This window comes from Trichoderma asperellum, chromosome 2 (genome assembly GCF_020647865.1).
Source record: "Trichoderma asperellum chromosome 2, complete sequence".
NCBI classification, from domain to species: Eukaryota; Fungi; Ascomycota; class Sordariomycetes; order Hypocreales; family Hypocreaceae; genus Trichoderma; species Trichoderma asperellum.
The window spans coordinates 3,414,059-3,434,021 of record NC_089416.1 but is presented as its reverse complement, the minus strand read 5'-3'; the positions used below and the strand labels follow the sequence as shown (position 1 = coordinate 3,434,021).

At 52.7% G+C, this 19,963-nt stretch overlaps 5 protein-coding genes across 5 annotated transcripts; 1 reads left to right on the top strand and 4 right to left on the bottom strand.

Moving 5' to 3' along the window:
- Positions 1-115: 115 nt before the first annotated feature.
- On the bottom strand, positions 116-1,235 carry TrAFT101_003433 (uncharacterized protein; the record flags this gene model as incomplete). The annotated part of the gene is made up of 2 exons (XM_024899008.1): positions 116-1,023; positions 1,136-1,235. The coding sequence occupies 2 exons, from the start codon at positions 1,233-1,235 to the stop codon at positions 116-118; spliced, it is 1,008 nt and encodes a 335-aa protein (XP_024766807.1).
- Positions 1,236-2,111: 876 nt separating this feature from the next.
- Positions 2,112-7,280, bottom strand: TrAFT101_003432 (uncharacterized protein; the record flags this gene model as incomplete). Its single annotated transcript, XM_024907370.2, has 5 exons — positions 2,112-4,804; positions 5,016-5,139; positions 5,320-5,960; positions 6,233-6,331; positions 7,079-7,280. 5 exons carry the CDS (start codon positions 7,278-7,280, stop codon positions 2,112-2,114), a joined length of 3,759 nt encoding a protein of 1,252 aa, XP_024766808.1.
- Positions 7,281-13,467: 6,187 nt separating this feature from the next.
- On the bottom strand, positions 13,468-13,893 carry TrAFT101_003431 (uncharacterized protein; the record flags this gene model as incomplete). Its single annotated transcript, XM_024907371.2, has 1 exon — positions 13,468-13,893. One exon carries the CDS (start codon positions 13,891-13,893, stop codon positions 13,468-13,470), a length of 426 nt encoding a protein of 141 aa, XP_024766813.2.
- A 212-nt stretch (positions 13,894-14,105) lies between these two features.
- Positions 14,106-15,403, bottom strand: TrAFT101_003430 (uncharacterized protein; the record flags this gene model as incomplete). Its single annotated transcript, XM_024898994.1, has 2 exons — positions 14,106-14,603; positions 14,669-15,403. The coding sequence occupies 2 exons, from the start codon at positions 15,401-15,403 to the stop codon at positions 14,106-14,108; spliced, it is 1,233 nt and encodes a 410-aa protein (XP_024766814.1).
- A 1,788-nt stretch (positions 15,404-17,191) lies between these two features.
- TrAFT101_003429 (uncharacterized protein) lies at positions 17,192-19,949 on the top strand. The gene is made up of 3 exons (XM_024903219.2): positions 17,192-18,267; positions 18,331-18,727; positions 18,805-19,949. Exons 1-3 carry the CDS (start codon positions 17,496-17,498, stop codon positions 19,808-19,810), a joined length of 2,175 nt encoding a protein of 724 aa, XP_024766815.1. The 5' UTR covers positions 17,192-17,495; the 3' UTR covers positions 19,811-19,949.
- The last annotated feature ends 14 nt before the right edge of the window (positions 19,950-19,963 follow it).

Genomic DNA, 19,963 nt, shown 5'->3' with positions numbered 1-19,963 from the left:
CGCCCCAACTTTTCTCTCAATAGGCGCTTCAATAGGGCTCTTTTGTTCTAGAGTCGTCTCTCGCCGCTTCATGTACCAATATGTTTTGATAGCAAGAATCCAGGAAGCGCGCTCATCATAAAATCTCCAAAGGCTTCTCTTCTCTTCCCCTCCTCCAGTAATTCGTCGTCGTAACTATGTCTGGGCATTCTTCCACCAGCCACGGCCACTTTCGTAGCATGGTTGCCGAGATTTCGTATGCCGCGGGATCGAAGGGCTCTCCCCATATTACCATTCCTATCATGCCGTCCTCATCTGCATCACTGCTTTGTAGAAATAAATGGTGGCAAAATTCGTCCTCATCGATGTCATTCAGGCGCCTTAGTAGAGCGTCTCGTAGAGATGGCTGTGGGCAGAGATCGATCCATGGGTGATGGATGACTTGTCTCTGCAACGCAGTTGGCTGTAAACCAGGCGGCAGACGCATCAACTCATTGCCATCGCTGGCAGCGCCATCCTCCGCACCTAAAGTCACTGTACTACCGGATGCCGCGGGAGGTAGCGCAGGCAAAAAAGCGCAATTGTTGAAAGGCGATATGGTATCATCCTCAATCAGTTGCTCCCAGGTCAGCCCTATCATGGTGGCATTCGCCCTCACGGCTCGGATGACATTGAACTGCATCACCGACAACAGCAGTTGGCTGTCTAACGTGTATTTGGCGACGTTCTTGGAAACCAATTCGTGTAGCCGATGGAAGAAGGTGCTGCGTTCCTCCTGGCTCATGTTGCAGAAGAAACGAAATGCCTTATCGCGGTGTTCCTTGGAGAGGAAAATGTCTGGGAAGCCTGGGTTATAATACCTCGATTTACTACCAAGGCTGCGGCTGGCAACGGCAATATCTGAACCATTCTGCTGCTGCGGCTCCTCCCGATGGCGCTCATCTGGTTGCCGCTGCTCCGCCCTCGGGTCGATATAAAAGACCCATTTATTGATCTGATTCTTCCCGCTCCGCTGCTGTTGTAGCTGTTCTTTTCTTCTCTTACCTACCAATTTATTAGCTTTTTGCTTCTACAGGAAAAAAAGCCAAAATAGGTAAATAAAAAGGGGAACGAAAAGGAGGAGACGGTACGAGAGTTATCTGATCTTGATACTTACGGCTTGCCCGCTGGTTTAATCGATTCTGCAACTTCCGCCTAGTCGCCGCACTCTCCACCTCCCCCAATTCCGCCTCTTGCAAGTTCATCACTTCCGACATGGGCCTTTTGCTGTTATATTAGTATGAATGATCTTTCTTGAAACGGCAAAACTGCTGCACCATGGCGCATCCGAGCTGGAGCCGAGGGGGGCAAAAAATCGAGAATGATGGCAAGGGAAGCTGTTGCTGACAAGCTGCGGACAGCTCATGCTGTTCTTATAAAGATTCGGATGAGTAATACTAGCGCACAACCTTATTTGCGCCCCGAGACCCACCAAATTGCGGCCACCCGCAGCTCTAAATCTGAGCTTGTATGACATTGACCACCGACAGATCGTGGCCACTTGAGTTTAGATTTGACTCAAATTCGATTTTATCGCAAGGTCGTCTCGCAAGGAACACAAACTATAGCTCTTGCTTGTTGTGTCTAACAACTGCGCCCTTACAAAGTGCACAATTCATCCATCGACATCAACACTTCTCATCTCATCACGGGCACTGATTGTCTCTTTTGCACCTAGGGCAGAGACACAACGGATCGTTCGGCTAGCTCGTCCTTTGAAATGTTTTGGTAATGAGCATCGCTACGCTATGATATCGTTTATTGTACATATAACTCGCAATATACCCATGACATGACAAAACTCTGCACTCTTTGTGAGGGGGTTTTTTTTTTTTGGAAGGGCATGTAGAAGATTTGCCTGGTGCTGTCGTTGCTGTTGCTGCTAGTGACACAAAACCTTTAACCAGAAAAAGAAATTGCAAAGTGATCTCGCTCATATATCCTAAACAGTAAAGACGGAGGAAAAAAGAAAGAAAATTCAAATAATAATGATGAGAAAGTATATCACACCAAAGAATCAAAGGAATATAACAATAGATAGGACACGGCAAGAATAGAAGAAAGAAATAAAAAGAAGAAGGGGGTGAAAAGAGCTAATCCATCCGCGCCTGCTTTTTCGCCCTCCGTATATATATCATTCCCTGAGTGCTGTCGTTGGTCCCTGTCCCTGTGCCTGTCCCTGTGCCTGTTACCGTTCCTGGTCCAGTCCCTGTTCCTGTCCCTGCTGCCGCTGCTGTTGCGGCTATTTCAGCTGTTCCGGTTTTCCCAGCGCCAGCTCCTCCTGTCGTCTTTTTATCGTCATCGTTAGCATCGTTACTCGTCTCCAATGCTGCTCGGGTCCCCGCCGGAACGATGACGCTCAGCACACAATCATCCAAGTGCTCATAAAAGTCCTGCGGCGCGGCAAAGCGATTGTTGCAAATGGAGCAAATAGCGCTAGCCCCTGAATTTGCAGACAGCGTTATGAGTCGGCCACCTCTGTTGGTTGTATGGCTATGCAGCGGCGCCTGTTCGACCTGGTGGGCTGCGGCAAGGTGGCGCTTGAATACGTCGGCTCGATTAAACGCCTTTGCAAAAGGCGTGCCAACCCCGGGGCAGAATGGGCAGACCATTGTTCCTCGGTAATGCGTGAGAGCATGCCTGTTTTTATCATATTTACGAGCAAAGCCCTTGGTGTGATACTCACACGACTCGATAGGACACTTCTCTGGCCTCTCTTCCTGGTGCGTGAGCATATGGGCTGCCAAATCTTTGAAAACACGCCCGCAATCCGGAAACGGACATCGACTACGGTTCTCAGGCGCCGGTGGGGTCGGTATGGGCCTCGTTAGGTGATGCGGGAGTGGTGGCTGGGATGCTGGTGGTGGCGGAAGTGACAGCGGCGGCGGTGGAGGTGGAGGTGGAGGTGGCGGAGGAGCTAATCGCCCAGCTGGGCTCCGCGAGATCATTTCCCAGGATCCCTGCTCCTCCATGATATTCGGCGATACCGTCATCGAGCTGACGGACGATGCCGATACATGCCCACTATTGATCGGAATGGATGGCAGCTCCATCACGGGAGTTGGTGGGATAGCTGCCAGCGGAACCGTTCTAGCGCTGGGTTGCTTTACATCTTCCTCTTCTTCGCCATCACTCGACATCTCATTGTCGACATCGCCGCTTACCTCGGCCACAGATTGCCTCACTTCGCGCATCCAATCTTTTAGCAGCGACATGGGCGGCCAATCCCCGCTAGCTTTCCCCCCGCGATGGGGATTGAAGTGAGCCCGGCGGAGATGAGCCGCAGCGTTATAGTACGCACCATAGTGTTTTTGCATAACGCAGGCTTTGCAGCTCGAGAGCGGAATGGTAGGCTGTGGTGACGCCGGACTATGCCCCTCAGGCTCGCAGCAAACCCATCGCTTTACTAGTGCCGCATGTTTCGCATCTGTATGGCGTCTCAGCTCGTGTTCGCCGCGGAATCCTTCAGGGTATTCATTACATTTGCGACAGAACACGCGCCGTAAAGGGGGTCTTTGATACGTGGTTTTAAATCTCATAGGGGTCAGCTGGTGTGCAAAGATGTTTGTAGGAGCAGCCTCGGCAACTGTATGTCTCCGGGCCCGCCCAACATGTTCCGGAACAGATTGGTTCAGGGAAGTCGAGACCCCTCCGCGGTCAATATTGGCATCATCCATCGCATCCGGACGCGGGGCAAGTACCTCTCTGTATGAAGACGAAGGCGGGTATGCAGAACTACCAACGGATGACCAGCGTGGTTCACGTGCTGAGAGGGCTTGTGGTGTTGACAGCTGAGAGTCATGACTGGGGGAAACGACGGGTCGTCCGGGCCGAATAAAGCCGTGGAATCCAAACATGTCGTTGATCCCGCTTCCCAAAGTCATGAGGAAATCTGTACTGGAGCGAATATTTCGGGCCTGCCACGTGTCCATGCGCATGATGCGACGTGTAAGCTCAAATGCGGGCACGTCGTCTTGTGGCACGTCATTGGGAGAGCCATCCGTCAACATCGGTCCTCCTGTGATGAAGAAGTGGACAAGTGCCTTGTACACGCTGTCTATCGTGGTCTGAGGGCTGTCTCTGAGCGAGCCTTGGTGTTGAAACGTATGATATGGTAGCAACGATATCGAAGCAAGGTCCATAAGGAGCGTCCGGATTATACTGAAGATACACAGAGAATAGAAAACGGCCAGCCATTCTTTCGATTGGAGAGGAGTACTCCTTAGAGCGATTGCTTCGAAGGCCGTCAAAAAGGTCACCATGGCCTGTTCAACAAGGCGGCTGTGTTCCCCCGTAAAATCCAGGCGGTCTGACGGGGGTTGATATCCTAGGTTGGGATCCAGTTGAATGACAGGCTTGGGATAAAAAAGGCAGTAAAAGGCAGTTTCGCGCAGCAGCACCTTGGCATGGTATAAGACTGGGTACTGTGATTCCTCGGCCTCTCGAGAAGGAGATATGTATCCGGTGTACCTCAGGAGATCAAGCGCGCTGTATGATGTCTCCTGGCAGTTCCAGCTGGCGGCCATAGCGCAAAGAATTGGGGGGGCGCGATCGAACGTCTCTCGGGTAATATGTGCCGCCTCATTGTATCCATTGAGCCTCCTCTGAGATTGCTGTCCCGACCACCAGAAGGCGTCTCGATAGTCTAAACAATTCCTGACATGTTCACCAATGTGTGCCGGGAAGGAGCACATTCTTTGCAGGTAGTCGTTCACATTTTGCCGCCGTATAGGGGATGTCGTGGAAGACGTAGGCGTTTGGAGCTGTGGTTGTGAGAAAGAGGAGCCTACAAAAGCCTTAGTCAGAGATATGTGTCTGTGCTGATGATATCCCAGTAGTTTTGCAAAAGGTCTTGCAGAATTAAAACGGGGATGAGAAAGAAGTAAGGAGACGAAAAAGGCACAGAAAGGCTGGAGCAAAAACAATAAGACGACAAAACATATATACGCTTAACGGAGAGGGACGGAGAGGGAGAGTAGAGAACCGAATGGCCATACCTGGCAGCAAGTAATCGGTAAAGGCGTTGAGAGTGCTACGGAAACACCCAATGACAGCCCAATGGTCCTCAGCGCTTATCAATGGCAGGTTTGCGCAAGCGGTACATGGCTGGTTTCTATCGCACTGATCCAATGGAAGCAAAAGAAATAAGTTAGTCTACGACAGAAAGAGACGCCAAAAGAAAGCCAGCAGCCAAGTGAGGAAGAAGAAGAAGAAGGAGAGGAAGGAAGAGGGAATGAAAAATGGAGAGACGAAAGCCAAAAGAAAAAAAAAAAAAAAAAATCTCAGAGAGTTGTATCCCACCTCCTTCTTGGTCACTCTACAGCGTAGGCATGGCCGCTGGTCGTGGAAGAGGCGAAGCTCTCCAATGGACTCTAGACGAGGCAGGCTATCGACCCTGCTCCTCTTCAATGGCGGCAGGAGAGGCTCGACATCGGCGTCGATGGCGCTCCTCGGGGCTGCTGAGCGACTGGAGTATGCGTAAGCTATGAGCGAGTCTCGCCGCTCTGTCGACGGCGTCGGAATTCTGAGAGGAGGAAGCCTGGAGGAGAGGGCGGGGCGTGGAAGGTGCATGAGAGGCGACGGGCCCAACGATTCGGAGGCATTGGGTCTAGACGGAAGGACGGACGACAACGACGACGACGACGACGACAACGACGAACTAAAGGCAGAGAGCTCGGAGTCTCTCTTGGAGTGAGTGGCATGCATTCGGATGTGACAGCTCCGATCAAGCTCGGTGGGAAAACCGTAGACGTAGTGGATGCACCGGTCGTTCCAACACTTTAGAGAGTGAGGCGGATAAGCGCTGGAGACAAATTCGCTGCCGCGCTCCCGCTGAGCCCGGAGGACAGGGTCGTGGAGCTCCAGATGCTGGTCCAGCCAAGAGCCGAACCCTGGCGGCGCCGATCGCGAAGAGCCTCTCAGGGGCTCGACAACATCCACGTCTGTTTTGCAAGAGCAGAGAAGAAACGAGAGAGAGTGAGAGTTAGCGTTTGACAAGGTGAACTAATAATAGGCCCCGGGCATCTTGTTTTCGGGCCTGATGATGTATGGATAATGGATGGAGTACAAGGCAGATGTAGCATCAGAATTTGGACGAATGGATTGGGGGCTTGCATGAGGCGGGTTGGTGGCGGCGGCGGGCTGCGTGGAGAACGGGAGATGGGCAGCTAGCTAATCAAGCACAAGGAGCGGTAGCAGGAGGGTCTCAGCTTACTATCTCGGACACAGGCAGCCTCGAGGCACTCGCAGCGGTGTTGAATGGCGCGAGCCTCTTCCATGTCGGACATGAAGGGGGCCACGCGCGACGCCAGGCCTGATAAATCACTCGCAAGTCAGCACATGGGCTCCGTTGCCGGACCAGAACGAACGACGGGCTCGTATGAAGCAGTATGTAGGGCCGGGAGGACGATACGCATGTGCGGGAGGAGCAGCATGTATCTTGTCTTGTCTTGTCTAGTACAGGAGGAGCATGTACAGTATGTAGCATGTATGGAGTATATGCACGTATGTATGTGTGTGTGTGTGTGTCTGTCTGTCTGTACGGGGCATGCAGTATGTCCGGAGCAACAAGGCAAGGTATTATGGCAGATACAGCAAGAGAATAGGCAAGGTAAAGCGAGGCAAGGCAAGGCAAGGCAAGGCAAGGCAAGGCAAGGCAAGGCAAGGCAAGGGAACATGAGAAAGCGTGCGAGTTGTGAGCGTGTGAGTGGGCTGTCAATCGAGGCCGGGCTCAAATGTGGACAAGGCTGTATCAGGACCAAGGCAAGGGAGCGGAGACAGGCAGGCAGGCAAGCGGTTAGCCAGGCAAGGGAAGAGACGAGCATCAGCTGGGGGGAATGATGGAAATACGCGCGCACACAGGGCATGGGCCGAAGCACGCACACATATCGATGTAGGAAGAGGACGCACATGGGGGGTGTGGAAAGCGTCTTGGAGAGGGCAAATGGGAGACAGAGAAGCCAGCCAGAGAGAGGGGCACAGATAGAGTTGAGGAGAGATGAGACGGGGCATCGTCAAAGGCAAAAAAAGACAAGTAAAAAAGAAAAACATGCAGACATACCGTGATGGTCAACGACGCTCTCGAGAACGCGCAGTTTGTGGCGCAGCATGTCGACTTCTCCCGGCAGGCTGAGACCGTGGTGAGAGACATGGCGAGAGCCCAGCAGGGCGGCCAGCCTGGCCTGGATATCAGCCTGTTGGTCCAGCAAGCGGCCGACGGCAGAGTCGACGTCGAGATCCAGATCCGGGGTTGGGCCAGCCATTGCTCGCGGGTGTGTTTGCCGGTGTTGTTGCCGCTGCTGTTCCTGTTGGTGTTGATGCTGTTTGCTCGCCTTTTATTTGCTGTTAACACAGCCGGCCTCGTTTCTTTTTTTCGGCTACGATATCCCCAGGCTGTTGGCATCCAGGCCTCAGAAACATACCGTCAGCACCGAATTTGCCGTGTCCATGGCTTGCGCCCCAGGCAGGGCAGCTGAGATGCGAACGAGGGCGAAAGCGGTAGGCGGGCCAGCAAAGAGCAAGCTGAAGAGGAGGAAAAGAGAAAAGAATGCGAAAAGCCTCTTAGCGAACGGAGGCTCCCCGGGTTTGCTTGCTTCCCTTGAGATGGGTTTCCCGAAGGCCTAGACACGCCTTTGCTTTCTCTCTTTCCTCCCAGCACAACGCTCACGCTCGCTCAATCACTCCCCAAGAGCTGGTCTTGCTTTGATGTCTCGTCTTCGTTTCTTGCGTCCTTTGTTTGCTAAAGCCTCTCTTCGTCTCTCTTCGTCTTTCTCCCTCTCTTCTTGCTCTCTCTTCTTTTCCTGTTCGCCTACTGTCGAGCTCGCGAACAATTTTCTCACCTGCATCTCTTCTCCTTTCGAAGCTGCACGCCCACCTGCTCACCACCCCCCTCTGGTCCCCCCCTCCCCTGCATCTGCTGGTCTATTGGGGCCATTTCGCGGGAATTGCGGGCTGGGGTGTTTTATCAATAGGGCGGTGCGGGTGGGTTTATGCTGCTCGAGGTGTGCGGGTGCAGGTACTCCATAGAAAAGCGCAACGGTTTTTTTTTTTTTTTTTTTTTTTTTTTGGCCTTTCTTCAGTCTCCCTCTGTTCCCTTCTTGGCCTCGCGAGGATTGCTGGTACACGTTACAAGACAGGTGGGGCGCAGCCTTGCAGGTACGGCATCCGATTAGGCGCCGCGTCGTACTCCAGACGTAGCGCGTACTTTGGCCACGGACCCTTTAGCTGTCCGACGGTAAGTACCGATAACGCCGCTGGTACGGATGCGACCGCGCACGGACAGCGCTTGGGCTGGCGGCGCCCGGGTCGGCACTGCGTACCAGTACCAATACCCGCAACCTCGCCGCCGCAGCGCGTGCCCTGTCGCGGTACCAGTGCCTGACGCTGGCTGTACTGGAGCTGGCAACTGGTGCTTGGCCGCACACCCACTTTTGCAGACCGAGAGGCTCCATAATCCAGGTATGATTCGAGCTGGGCGGCCTGGGCGGCATGTCTCACGCGGGGTGTGGGAGTGAGGGTGGATGCGGGTGCGGGTGAGCGAGCAGAGGCCAGGGTTGAGCGCTAGGACGGCCGTTGGACGGCACTGTGTTTGGGCTAGCCAGCCTCGCTGGACGCTGCACCGTGTCTGAGACGCTCGGAGCATGCCATGTGGACAAGCTGCGTGGTACAAGTACCACCGCACTCGCTGGGCACCCTTATGGCCGGCTGCCGCCTTGCCTCTGCGATATACTGGTACAGGCGGGAATACTGCCTGCTGGTACCGGCCGTGGGCGGCGACAGGGGCACTGTATCTCTGCTCGGGATGCAATCCTCCGCGCTGCTGCGAGGAGAGCTGGATCTGTGCCACTATGAGTACGCGAGCCTTAGTTCCAATCTTGCTGGGTTGCAAAGATACTCCGTACTGTACAGTGAAACGAGAGGGAAAAAAAAAAGGCGCTTCGGAATACATCCGGGCGACACTAAAATACGGCGAGAAACAAGAAGTCAAAAACAGGCAAGGGAGACGGCCAAAGAAGCAAAAAGACAGCAAGGAGCGGCCGGTGCACAAGCTCCCGACAAGCCACCCCCAAAAGCCAAAAGTCCGACCTGCACCGTTTTCTGTCTGTTTATTCCCCTTCCATTCCATCCCACCCACCCATCGCCTCTTTTCTGATGCCGCTGCGGCGAATGGGCCACCCTGTCTCTGTGTCTAATGCTCCAGTGCGTCTGCCCGTGTTGTCCGCAGCACCCGGTATGGAAGGTCGTAATTAATCAGTCAATCAGTCAATCAAAAATCAACCCATCTTTGCAATCGCACGTTCACAGGACGAGGAGTGAGTGGAAGCAGTACAGAATACTATGCCGCACTATCAGAACACCAGGTAATCATTAAGTCCCTAGTATCTCACACAGACAGTACCTAACCGGCTGGCTGCCGACCTATATTTGCTGGCGGCAACAGCACCACTCACTGCCAGGCCGGCGCAAGGACAAGCAGTCAGATGTCAAATCTCACCAGCACAGCTCTTGTTCTCCCCTTACATTTGGAGATGAGATAGCATCAGTAGGCTTTTACCGCTAGTAGCAATTGAGGTCCACTCATTGCGCGTTGCCCCCCCCGACTCGAGTCGCAAAAAAAAAAAAAAAAAAAAAAAAAAAAAAAACTCTATCACCACAAACGCAAACAAAAACAAGAAACCCCCCATCCAGGTATACCGTTATGGAGCAGCACAGCAGCAGCACGAAGCACCACCATCACCATCACGGCTAGCCTGAAATGCTCAGCCGGAGATGGTGTTTCTCATTTCTGCTGCCTGTGAGACCCCTCCCCCCCCCCTCTTCCTCTTCATCTGCCTATTCCTCCTCCTCTTGTTCTCGCGTTTCTTCTTAATCTCTTTGTTTCCTGCTTCAGCTTCAGCTTGCTCTGCTCCCTCAGCTCCTACCTCAACCTCTTCCTTAACGTACACACCCTCTAGGCGCCTTACTGCTTCATCCCTCGTATATAGTATACACTGTATGCACCTCCTATGCGTATATTTATATAAACTCTGATACAGCTCATATCCCAGCCCTACTACTAACCCAAAGTGCTCATCCAGATGGTACTGAAGTTGTACTAGTACGCGTACTAAGACGTCTTAAGGGTGGTACGTGCACTACTTCTATCGCCCACCCTTGCAGCAGGCTCCAGGGCTTGGTTTTTAATCACATACCGCCTCGCCTCACCTGTCACCCCAGCGCCACGACCTGACTTGACAAGCTCCCTCCATGCAAGCCTTGCTGCTCGTCCCATTGACCCAGTCCCAGTCCCGCTCGCCCAGCCAGCCAGCCATCCCGTCTATCTACTGCAGGCGGTATCCAGCTGCTAGCCTGCATCCAGACGCGATGCTACCTCTGCAAGTAGGCATTCCTCCAAGCGGTATGTGATTTGGCCGGTCAGCTAGCCAGCCGACAATCATGCAAACCACCGCTGTCCGTCTGCCTGCCCGTCTTCTTCCTGTTTCGTTTTCTCTCGCTAATGCCAACGCCCACTCTTGCTTGCGTCTTCTCAGACAAAATGTCCCCCGTCCGACGGTACGGGATTAACGGCTGCTCCACCCGCTGATCCAGAACGCGAACAAAGCCTTCTGCTCTGCCGCTCCATCAGTCAATCAGAGCCGTTTCATGACATCGCTTAGACGACGACCGAACGTTGGTTCCTCACGGCCTACACTGCTAGCACTGCACTGTACGAGTACGACTTCTAGCAGGACGGACTCCCACTCCCACTCCAGCTAGTACATGCTCGTACCACGGTGTCTACCATGACGGACGCTTCGCCTACGGAATCCAGCTAGCAGAACTCCATACTCGGCACAGGGACCCAAGGTGGCCGCCATTCTCGAACGTCAAACCTGAAGCCTTAGCGCCGTTTAGCCCACGGCACATTTTTTCTCGTTTCTCTTTTCTGCAACCCTGCAGCGCAGCCAGTCCCAAAGAACCTATGGGCACACACGCACCCACCCTCGCGCACACAGCTGGTGCATCGAGGTACAGGTACCTGGGCCCTCTCAGCCAGACACCGACTCGTCCCGTTCCTTTTTCGCCACCTCCAAAATCCCCTACCAGCACTCGTCGAGCACATCGATTGGCATTATTTATGCCCCTTCTCCATCATTCCCCCATTGGGCTAGTGCCGACGCTCAGGCCATAAACCCTTCTCCACGCTAAAACACTTGTGCCGGACCTGCTCCACCCCCAAACAGGAAATTCCAGCCCAAAAGCCTGGCAAATGACAATCGAGAGAGCCTGTGAAGGAGAAAATAAAGAGGCCGAGAGGCGCAGAAGAGGGTGTGAGGGGACCAGCAAGAAATGGTCCCAGTCAATAGTGCTGCTACATACTGTATAGCACCACCATGGCCGTTGATTAAAGCAGAACAGCTGTCCATGCCGGCGCTGCGTCAGACCCTCCCCCGAAGAAAGCAAAGACAGACCACTCGCCTCTCCCCGGTTGGCCAAGATGCAAAAAAGGCCCCCTCTTCCACTGCTCCCCCTTCCCTCAGGCCTAATACTACCCGCTTTCTCGGGTCCCCATAATTCCGCTCAAGTGATGACGATGCTGCTTGTCTTCCTTTTGATGCTGCTGCTGTCTCCCATTGGAAACAAGCCACTGCGTACGGGGGGCATGTGCATACATGCATATGATGCGGTGCGATGCGGTGCGATGTGATGTGATGCCACTGTCGCCATCTCCTTATCTAAACACCGGCCATAGGTATGTATCGCATCTAATCTCATTACATTATGGCACTCCGTGTTGTCCCATCCCACGAGTGCTTCACGACAAGCCGGAGCGGGCGGTGTTGTCTATGAGTAGGTGTAGGTACAAGCAAGTTTGTAGGCACGAGTAAGTTGGTCTCATATACCAAGTATTGAAATTACGAATATGTATACAGGACCATCGACGTGCAGATTGATATCAACTGCAAGACGATTACGGGATGGGATGGACTGACGAGTACGTCCTTACTAAAGTGCGGCTATGAGTGATATTACTAGGCTTACTAGCAGTGTTTCTACACCACAGTACTATTACTACTCACTAGAAGCGCAGAGAACCCTTTGCATTCTCGTATTGCGAATTACTACTGAAAGAAGTAGGCTGCTTATCGTTACTAGCCTGCCATATCGAGTAATGGAGTGGCAAGGTAGCAAAATACATAGAAAAGTGATGATTATGATTATGATGATGATGAGACGTCAAAATTAGGAAGAAGAAGGCAAACACACAGAGAGAGAAAAAAGGCAGCCAGTCATAATACAGCTGGCAGTCCGGAGTTATACCCGAGTTGGATGTAGCAAAGCTACTTCTATACTCCCTTGCAAGCCTGGGTTATAGAATGTAGGAAGTCTACATGTACGGCGTCGCAGTGATGATGATGATGCATCGCATATATGTACATACTCTTACCTACTAGGTATGCAAGACGGACACGATACCCAGTCAACGTAGCACCAGGCAAACGTTTTGACATGTCCCAACATCCAGTCCATGGCATTGGATGCGTCAATGCTCCCCAAGACCAGGACCAGGTCCCTATCAAGCCCATCTTCTCTCCTTCTCCATCTTTTCCATCTCTTTTTCTGTTCCCCCTTCTCCATACACACACACACACACACACACACATACAGGGCATGTGCATAGTCCACAGGCTGGCTGACCCCCCCGTTTTTTTTTTCTTTTAGGCTCGCTCTGCTCCATACTACAGCGATCCTGTCCTGCCAATGTCGTATTGCAAGTTATATCCCACGTCCAAGCGCTGACTGCCGCCTGCAACTGCAGCAAGCCCTCTCCCACCTCCCCCCTCTTGTCCCTCTTCTCTCCACACAGCCCGATCGATCAGCAGAAGGACCCTGCTCGGGCCTCTCTTGTGTTTGTCTTTATTCTCCTCATGGATAGATATACTTGGGTATGCATACTGTATCTGTAGGTATAGTAGGTATTTCCATTAAAAATCATACAGTGATATCACGTCAGTCGACATGCCCTTGTCGGGAGGCAATGTCATCAGCGTCCGTAAGTCCGTTTCCGCCTTGTCTCGCATCCTACCTGATGTCATGCTGTATTCGTCTTTTAGTTGTTTGTAGCTACTACTACTACAAATCTATACTAGCAGTAGTAAAACATCTCAAAGCGTGCGTGTGTCCTGGTCTGCTACATGCATCTTAGCGCCAATAAAGCACCGAGGTACCCAGCCTTTTGCTACCTTGGCTATGCCTTTTACAAGTGCTCCCATGGCACTACGGCCCATGTACGGTTAGTAGGCACTTGCTAGCAGGCGTGCCAGTCCTCGTAAGTGGTTAAGTGTGGAAAAAGATGAGGTAGCACACGAGCTGGGTCTCTCGGGCTCATGACGAGACTCCCTCTCTCTCCCTCTCTCTGTCTGTCTTCTCTCGGTCTTTGTCTCTCTCTTCCATTGAATGTCGTCGGCATTAAAAACGGCTAGTAGTAGTGATGAAGCATTGCAACATGCTATGAGCCATATTAATTAGAAGATTAAAACTAAAGGAAACCGTAAAAAGTAAGAGTTTCAAGCAAATGATGCTACACCGTGAAGTAGAAATAGTAGTAATAGTAATAGTAATAGTAGTAGTAGTAGTAGTAGTAGCTTCTTCTAAGCTCATGTTGAATGAAGGCACGGCCTTTCGTTTCGTTTCTTCTGATTCCCATTTGCTGCCATGCCAATCCCCATTTCGCCATACTGATGATACTGTAGCTCGTTGAAAGTCCCACGGCTGTCTGTCTCTCTTTCTCTCAAAGACAGGCGCCAATTCCAATCCATGTCTAGGAAAATGCAAGACGGAGAAATAAAAAAAAAAAAAAAAAAAAAAAAAGTACCCACCAGCGCCGAATGCCATCTTTGCGCCTCAACCCCCTGCGAGAGACTGTTTCATTGCCGTCTCCCTCCCTCCCTCTCTCTCGGATTCGTCACCGCCACATTCAAAAAGTGTCTATCAGCTAATGTTACCCAGTGACAGTTTCTGTCTGATGCCTTGTATGAGTTGCAGGGTTTGCTTCTAACCCCCCCTTGCTTCGTCTTTTTTCTGCTTTATGGCGCCCCTCCCTCTCTCTATTCGTCTCGAGACCACGTCTTCTCTCGGAGAGGCTTCTCCTCGCCCTTCTCCTCCCGGCTTCCGTCCTCCTCGGCCTTGTAGGCCCAGTATTCGCCGAGTCTCAGCTCAGCGTATGAGGCGTAGTCAAAGTCAATGTGCGAGATAGTCGCTTGAATCAGAGCCCAGATACCCCAATAGAAGCCAGGAACTCCGCGGAAGACATCCACCTCCCGCATCAGCTTATCAGTCTCCTCTTGTATGTTCATGGGAGTGGCTGAAAGTTTGGCATATGCTGCAATGTATTCGCGAATGAACGCATATCGCTGCGACCGGGTTGGGATGGCTGCATAGTCGCAGTCATACCCTGCGAACTCGGCAAAATGGTTGGAAATATCAAACGCAGCCGGTGACGGCGTTGCGTATTCGTAATCTATGAAGCTCACGGAAAGCTCCCGACCGGGCTCGCGGTGGATGATGATGTTTGCGCTGAGCAAATCGCAGTGGGCAAATACTAACTGTACATGTTTGGTTAGCATGGACACGCATGTCGGTGACGGATCGAGGAATACATGATACATACCCCATTGTGTCCCAGTCCTGGACGCTGGCTGAGCTTCTCAATCATCTCCTCCAGCTCACGCTGCAGCAGGGCCTGTCTCTCGCGCTGCTGCTCCGTCTCCGTCGGCAGAGCAAGGATCCATTTCTGCATAGTCGACCAGAGGTTGGGGATCGGCTTACCCGCTGCAGCCTTGACGATCATGGCCTTGCGGCTGCTGTCGTGGTCTTCGGAGCTGCCGTTTGCTGCCGGCGACTCTCCCTTAATGGCCGAGTCGGGTAGACACGGCACTGTGGCGTGCCATTGGGCCAGCCTTCGAGCAACAGCTGCGATCAGCGTAGGATCGGAGAGGTCCTTGGCCTGGGCAACGGTGCCGGGCACGAAGCGGTAGAGCATGCCGTTGGCAAAACGAGCCAGCAGCTCCGGAGCCAGGCCGTGCTTCATCAGCAGCTCGTGGTTTGCCGCTTCGCGTTCCCGGTCGATAATCACCGCGGTGCCGTTGCCATACGCTCGTAGCAGCACGGCATCCCGGTCGATTTCGGCCTTGGACAGACCCGGCAGCCGATGGACGGCCTTGAGCAGCGTATTAGTGATGCCATCGGTGAAGCGGATGAACTCGATGTCGTCTTTGGCCCATTGAGGAAATAGGCTTTGGATGAGCCTTAGGGCCGATTCTTGCGAGTCGCTGTTGTCGTAGGTGACGGGGAGGAATCTGACGTGCCCGTGGGCAGCGCCGCTGGTGGTGGCAGCTGGAGACATGGTTGGAGGATGGCGTGGAAGTGGAAGAAGGATATGCGAGATTGAGAGCGAAAGGCGGAGAAAGAGATGAAGGCAGAGATAGAAATAAGAAATAGATATAGACGGAGAGCAATGGATCACGCGCGGGGCGAGGCTTTCATCTAACGATTCTTTCCCAACTCTAGTCTCTATACTGGGCTTTGGACCATTGGTTTGGCCTGCGAGGTTGTTTGGGGTTGATAAATTAAGGCAGAATCAGGGGTTCTGTGTCTCTTGTGTCATCGACTACAGACAGGCTGGGGGGTTGCTGAGCCGTTGAGATTGCGAAAATAGACCCGGAACACAAGAGCAAGCGGGATACTTGTAATGGCCAAGCCGATCTGTTTGTTGTTTCAGCAAGTCGCACTTGTGGTGTAGTGACGATGTGGCGATGCGGTGATGCTGAGGCGGTTCAAGGCAAGCCGGCTTTGGTATTCCCTCCAAGGACTGGCAAATGGCGGAGGCGCACAAACAACTGGAAGAATCGCACACGACCTGTTACCCTCCCCAGCCGTTGGCGTTTTTTGCGTGAAAAAGACTTAAAGGAGCGTCAAATAGGGCGGGCCGCTTGTGGAAGGGTACGCATGTGATGGCGGCCAGAACCAAGAGACAGGCCAAATTAGGGGCTTGGGGCGAGGCGGGCGGCGAATCAACGGGGCGGCCTTGGTGTCTGCGCTGGAGCAGGTACTATGGGACTATCGATGCTGGAGCCAGGGTCCAATACTGTGGACAAGTCCGCACAATAAGCTGTTGAAGCTGAAGTATTGCACTAGGTATTCGAGTATGATGTATGTAGCGCCGGCCTGGAGTTGGCACGCGAGGAGGCCGAATTTTTGTTGGGATTTTGGATATGAGATTGGCAGCAGAGATCCCTGCAAAGATGGACCAGAAAGTCCATCAAATGTACCCTGCAGCGCCTCCAACATGTAAAATCTACTGCCAAAGTACTTTGCACGTGCTTTTGGGACTGACAGCGCTAGTGGAGGGCATTAAATTGCCGTTGGCGCTTTTAGCAGTGGTCCCTTAAAATGAATGCCCGACAAATGTGATCAAATATGATCACCGCCTTGCAGCAGAAAGGGCCGCAGGCGAAAGAGCACATGTACAAGTACGAAGGTATGTGTGTATCGTACATATAAAAGGACAGACGGGTGCAGGGGCGAGGCTCGTCGCTGCGCTGACGTCAAGCCTTACAGAGACAAGAATGGCACGACGACTCCGTATGTACTACCGCGCCTTTTATACAAAGCACGTAGTCTAGATAGATACCTTAGTAGGTATATTACCTACCTAGTATGTAGTACTAGTAGTAGAAATCAACAGCAGAGTACGGGAAATCAATGCTCTTGGCTGCGGACGCGCGGCAAGGCTGCGTCTAGAAGCCGCAAAAAGCCCCTGGCGAAAGTAGGTATACGGCAAGGCGCTGCTTTGGTTGCTGAAGGCTCAGCGATACAGGGACCTTTGCAGTGGAGGGTCGCGAGTTCAGGCCCCCTCTCCAGCTGCCCCGCATTCGCTACCGGCCGTGGTGCAAATTTTGGGGGTCAGCGGCTGGTTGTTGCTTCGTAGGGCTTTGTACTACGAGTACACTGTACTTGGAGGCTGCGCAATGAGGCGGGCGGCGGAAAGTATCGCAAACTTAGTCCTGCTGGAGCCCGGCAAACTCGACGCATGCTGGCGATGCTGCAACCCACCCAGTAGTAGTACTTCAGGTAGTGCCTACTAGACTAGTAGGCACCTAGTAGTAGCTCAACGCTTCATCAACCGCATCATCAACACCAACAAAGCTGCGTCTTGGCCACCACGGCAGTCTTAGAGACAGGGATCTGTTCAAGCCAACACGACAAGCACTTGTACCACCTACTGCACTACTACACCTACTAGGTACTTACTAATAGCAGCCTATCCGATCAGCATCGCCAGTGCTGCTAATCTCTCATAGCAAGACCGCCTGAGAGACCCGGCGCAGACTCATTTCGTGTCCCTTCCCGGCAAACAACGCCTTCATAGTCACAACCGGGGTGATCAGGGCGTGTCGCATCATGTAAGGCGGCCTCCGGCCCACGCATCTGCAGCCATGTCCTGCGTCAACGATGAAAACTTCGTAGCCGTCGCGCTCGTTATCAACCGGTCTCGCGATGGACCCGCCTTCGTCTTCCACTATCCCTCCCATGTCCAGGCTCTCTCCAACCTCGCCGACAAGGCAAAGGAGGTAGACGCCGAAGACGTGCTCTTTGAGCGCCTGTGGCATCCTGCCAGTGCTGAACCTGCGCCTCAAGCCGCCGAGACCCGTGCCGGCGTTCGTGATGATCACTACGTGACCGAATCGGGATCGCAAGTCGTTCCATGGGAGCATGTAGCCGGCTTTCCAGCTCGTGATCTTGCCGGTATCTTGACTCCTGCTCGGTCCTATCATAAGAAGCTCTTCCAGCTCTCTCTCGACCCGCTTCTCTGTGTCTCTTACCCTATCCATGTGCCTGAAAATGGGAAGTGGAAGAAGCCGAAAAAGGCCAGCAAGGCAAAGGCTGCCAGGGATCTTGATGAGGGCATTGCACCAGACGAGCCTAACCCTCCCGTGCCCGTAATCAAGACGGAACCAAGTAAAGAGAAGACCAAAGAAGGCAAGAAAGATGAGACGGAAGAAGAGAAGCGAAGCTCCATGACCATGTTCAACTTGGTCTTCTTTTTAAATCCCAAGAAGCATGAAACTAGGGAACTTGTTGACTCACTATATTCCAATATTGTGAAAAAGGTCAACAAAGCGTACCAGTATAGCCAACAGCACAGCGAATTTGTGTGGAAGGAGTCAAAACGCATCTTGGCTGCAAAAGACAGAGCTCGTGAAGAGAGTGAGTTTCCTCCAAGACAAACCACCAAGCAGGCATAACCAGAAACTAAAACGTGGATTACAGAAAAGAAGATGAGTGCTCTGTGGAAAGAATTAACCCAAAACTCCTCATTGGCAGCGTCTATGCGTGAAATCTACGACGCCGTCTCTCAGAATAGGATTGCCACTTTGCATCTGGACACCGTGGATGGCATCCTGACACCATCTGTCCAGATCCCCGTCCCCCTGTTCGTTGCGGATCTGCCCGCGGAAGACGATGAGCGGCATCGCGGGTTATGGCTTACCACGGCCAATGCGTTCCTGAGCCAGGATGCCCTCGAAGAGCCGGGATTCCTGGATCGCAACTTCGCTCTGCTGCTCACAGACGATGAAAAGAAGATTGTCGCTGAACTGCAGAATGATCGGGACCAGACCGCTTTATCCATGGTTGAGTTTGCGCGGCTCGCCAAACCGACATTGTCGTAAGTCTTTTATCAACGATTGTCATTTTCTCTTGTGCACTCATCCTTCTTATGCTAACTCGTCTTCTCTCTTCAAGCTTCTATCAAGTTGGCCAAAGCAATATCCTCACTCTGGACCAAGTCCGCAAATATGCCCAGCACTTCATCTTTTGGCGTCGTGCCATGGCCATCCCACCACTTCACCCTCGTGACATCTACATCGTATCCCCAAACTGCGATCTTGAGAGGCTTTGTCAGGATGCCCAAGACTGGCAGAGGGCCTTCCCTCTAGCTCCACCTCTGCCTACTTTCCTAGCTGAGCTCTCCGTCCTACCTCGGCCTTACAAATTCATTACTCCCAGCAAAGCTCACCGACCGCTTTATCTCCGCATGCTGGCTTGGTTGATGCGAGGCGGCTGGGTAACTCAGCTTTGCACATTTGCCTATGTCGTTGTATGGCCGGAAATCTTATATGAGGTTGACTACGAGATCGAAGCAGAGGAACTTGGTGTTTCCACCTCCTCTGTCGACGGAACCGATACCACTAGTATCCATACCGCCCAAAGCACTCTGGATGGCCAATCCACGCACTCATCACTCACATCGCCGCCGCCACAACTACCCTCGCAGCAACCGCAACAATCACAACAGCAGCAGCAGCCACAAACACAGGGACAGCCAAACATTCCCAATCCATCCACCACATCTGCGGCCGAGCACTCAGCCGAAATGGCCCGCCTCGAACGCATTGCCATGAAAGCTCACCGTGAACTTGCCGATAAAGCCACCGCCCACGCCCGTAAAGTCGCTCCTGTCGCAACCACCAACCCGTCCCTCAACGACGCGCCACACCTCGCCGGCCTCACGCCGCACATCATCATCGACCCTAAGAAGGCCACGGGCAAGGAATCTCGCTACCTCTCCGCCATTGCGCGTCGCTTCAAGGACGAGGAGCAACGGTCAGCGTGGCAACTCATGTGTAAATACTTTGATGGGCGGTGTGCCCTGGAGAGAATCGCCCTGCAGGAGGACATGAAGCGGAAGAAGACGTGGACTCTGTTGACGAGCATGAGGGAGTATCTTTTGACTACAAGACATTGGTGAAATCTGGAGATGCGTTTTAGGATAGTGTTTGGTCCTTGATCAACTACTTGGCTGCATGTTGTTATAACTCTCAGGTACACACTAATAATACATAATACAGATAACATGACTTAAAAGGGTCACAAGAGTGAGCTTTCGTAACAAAGAGTTCAT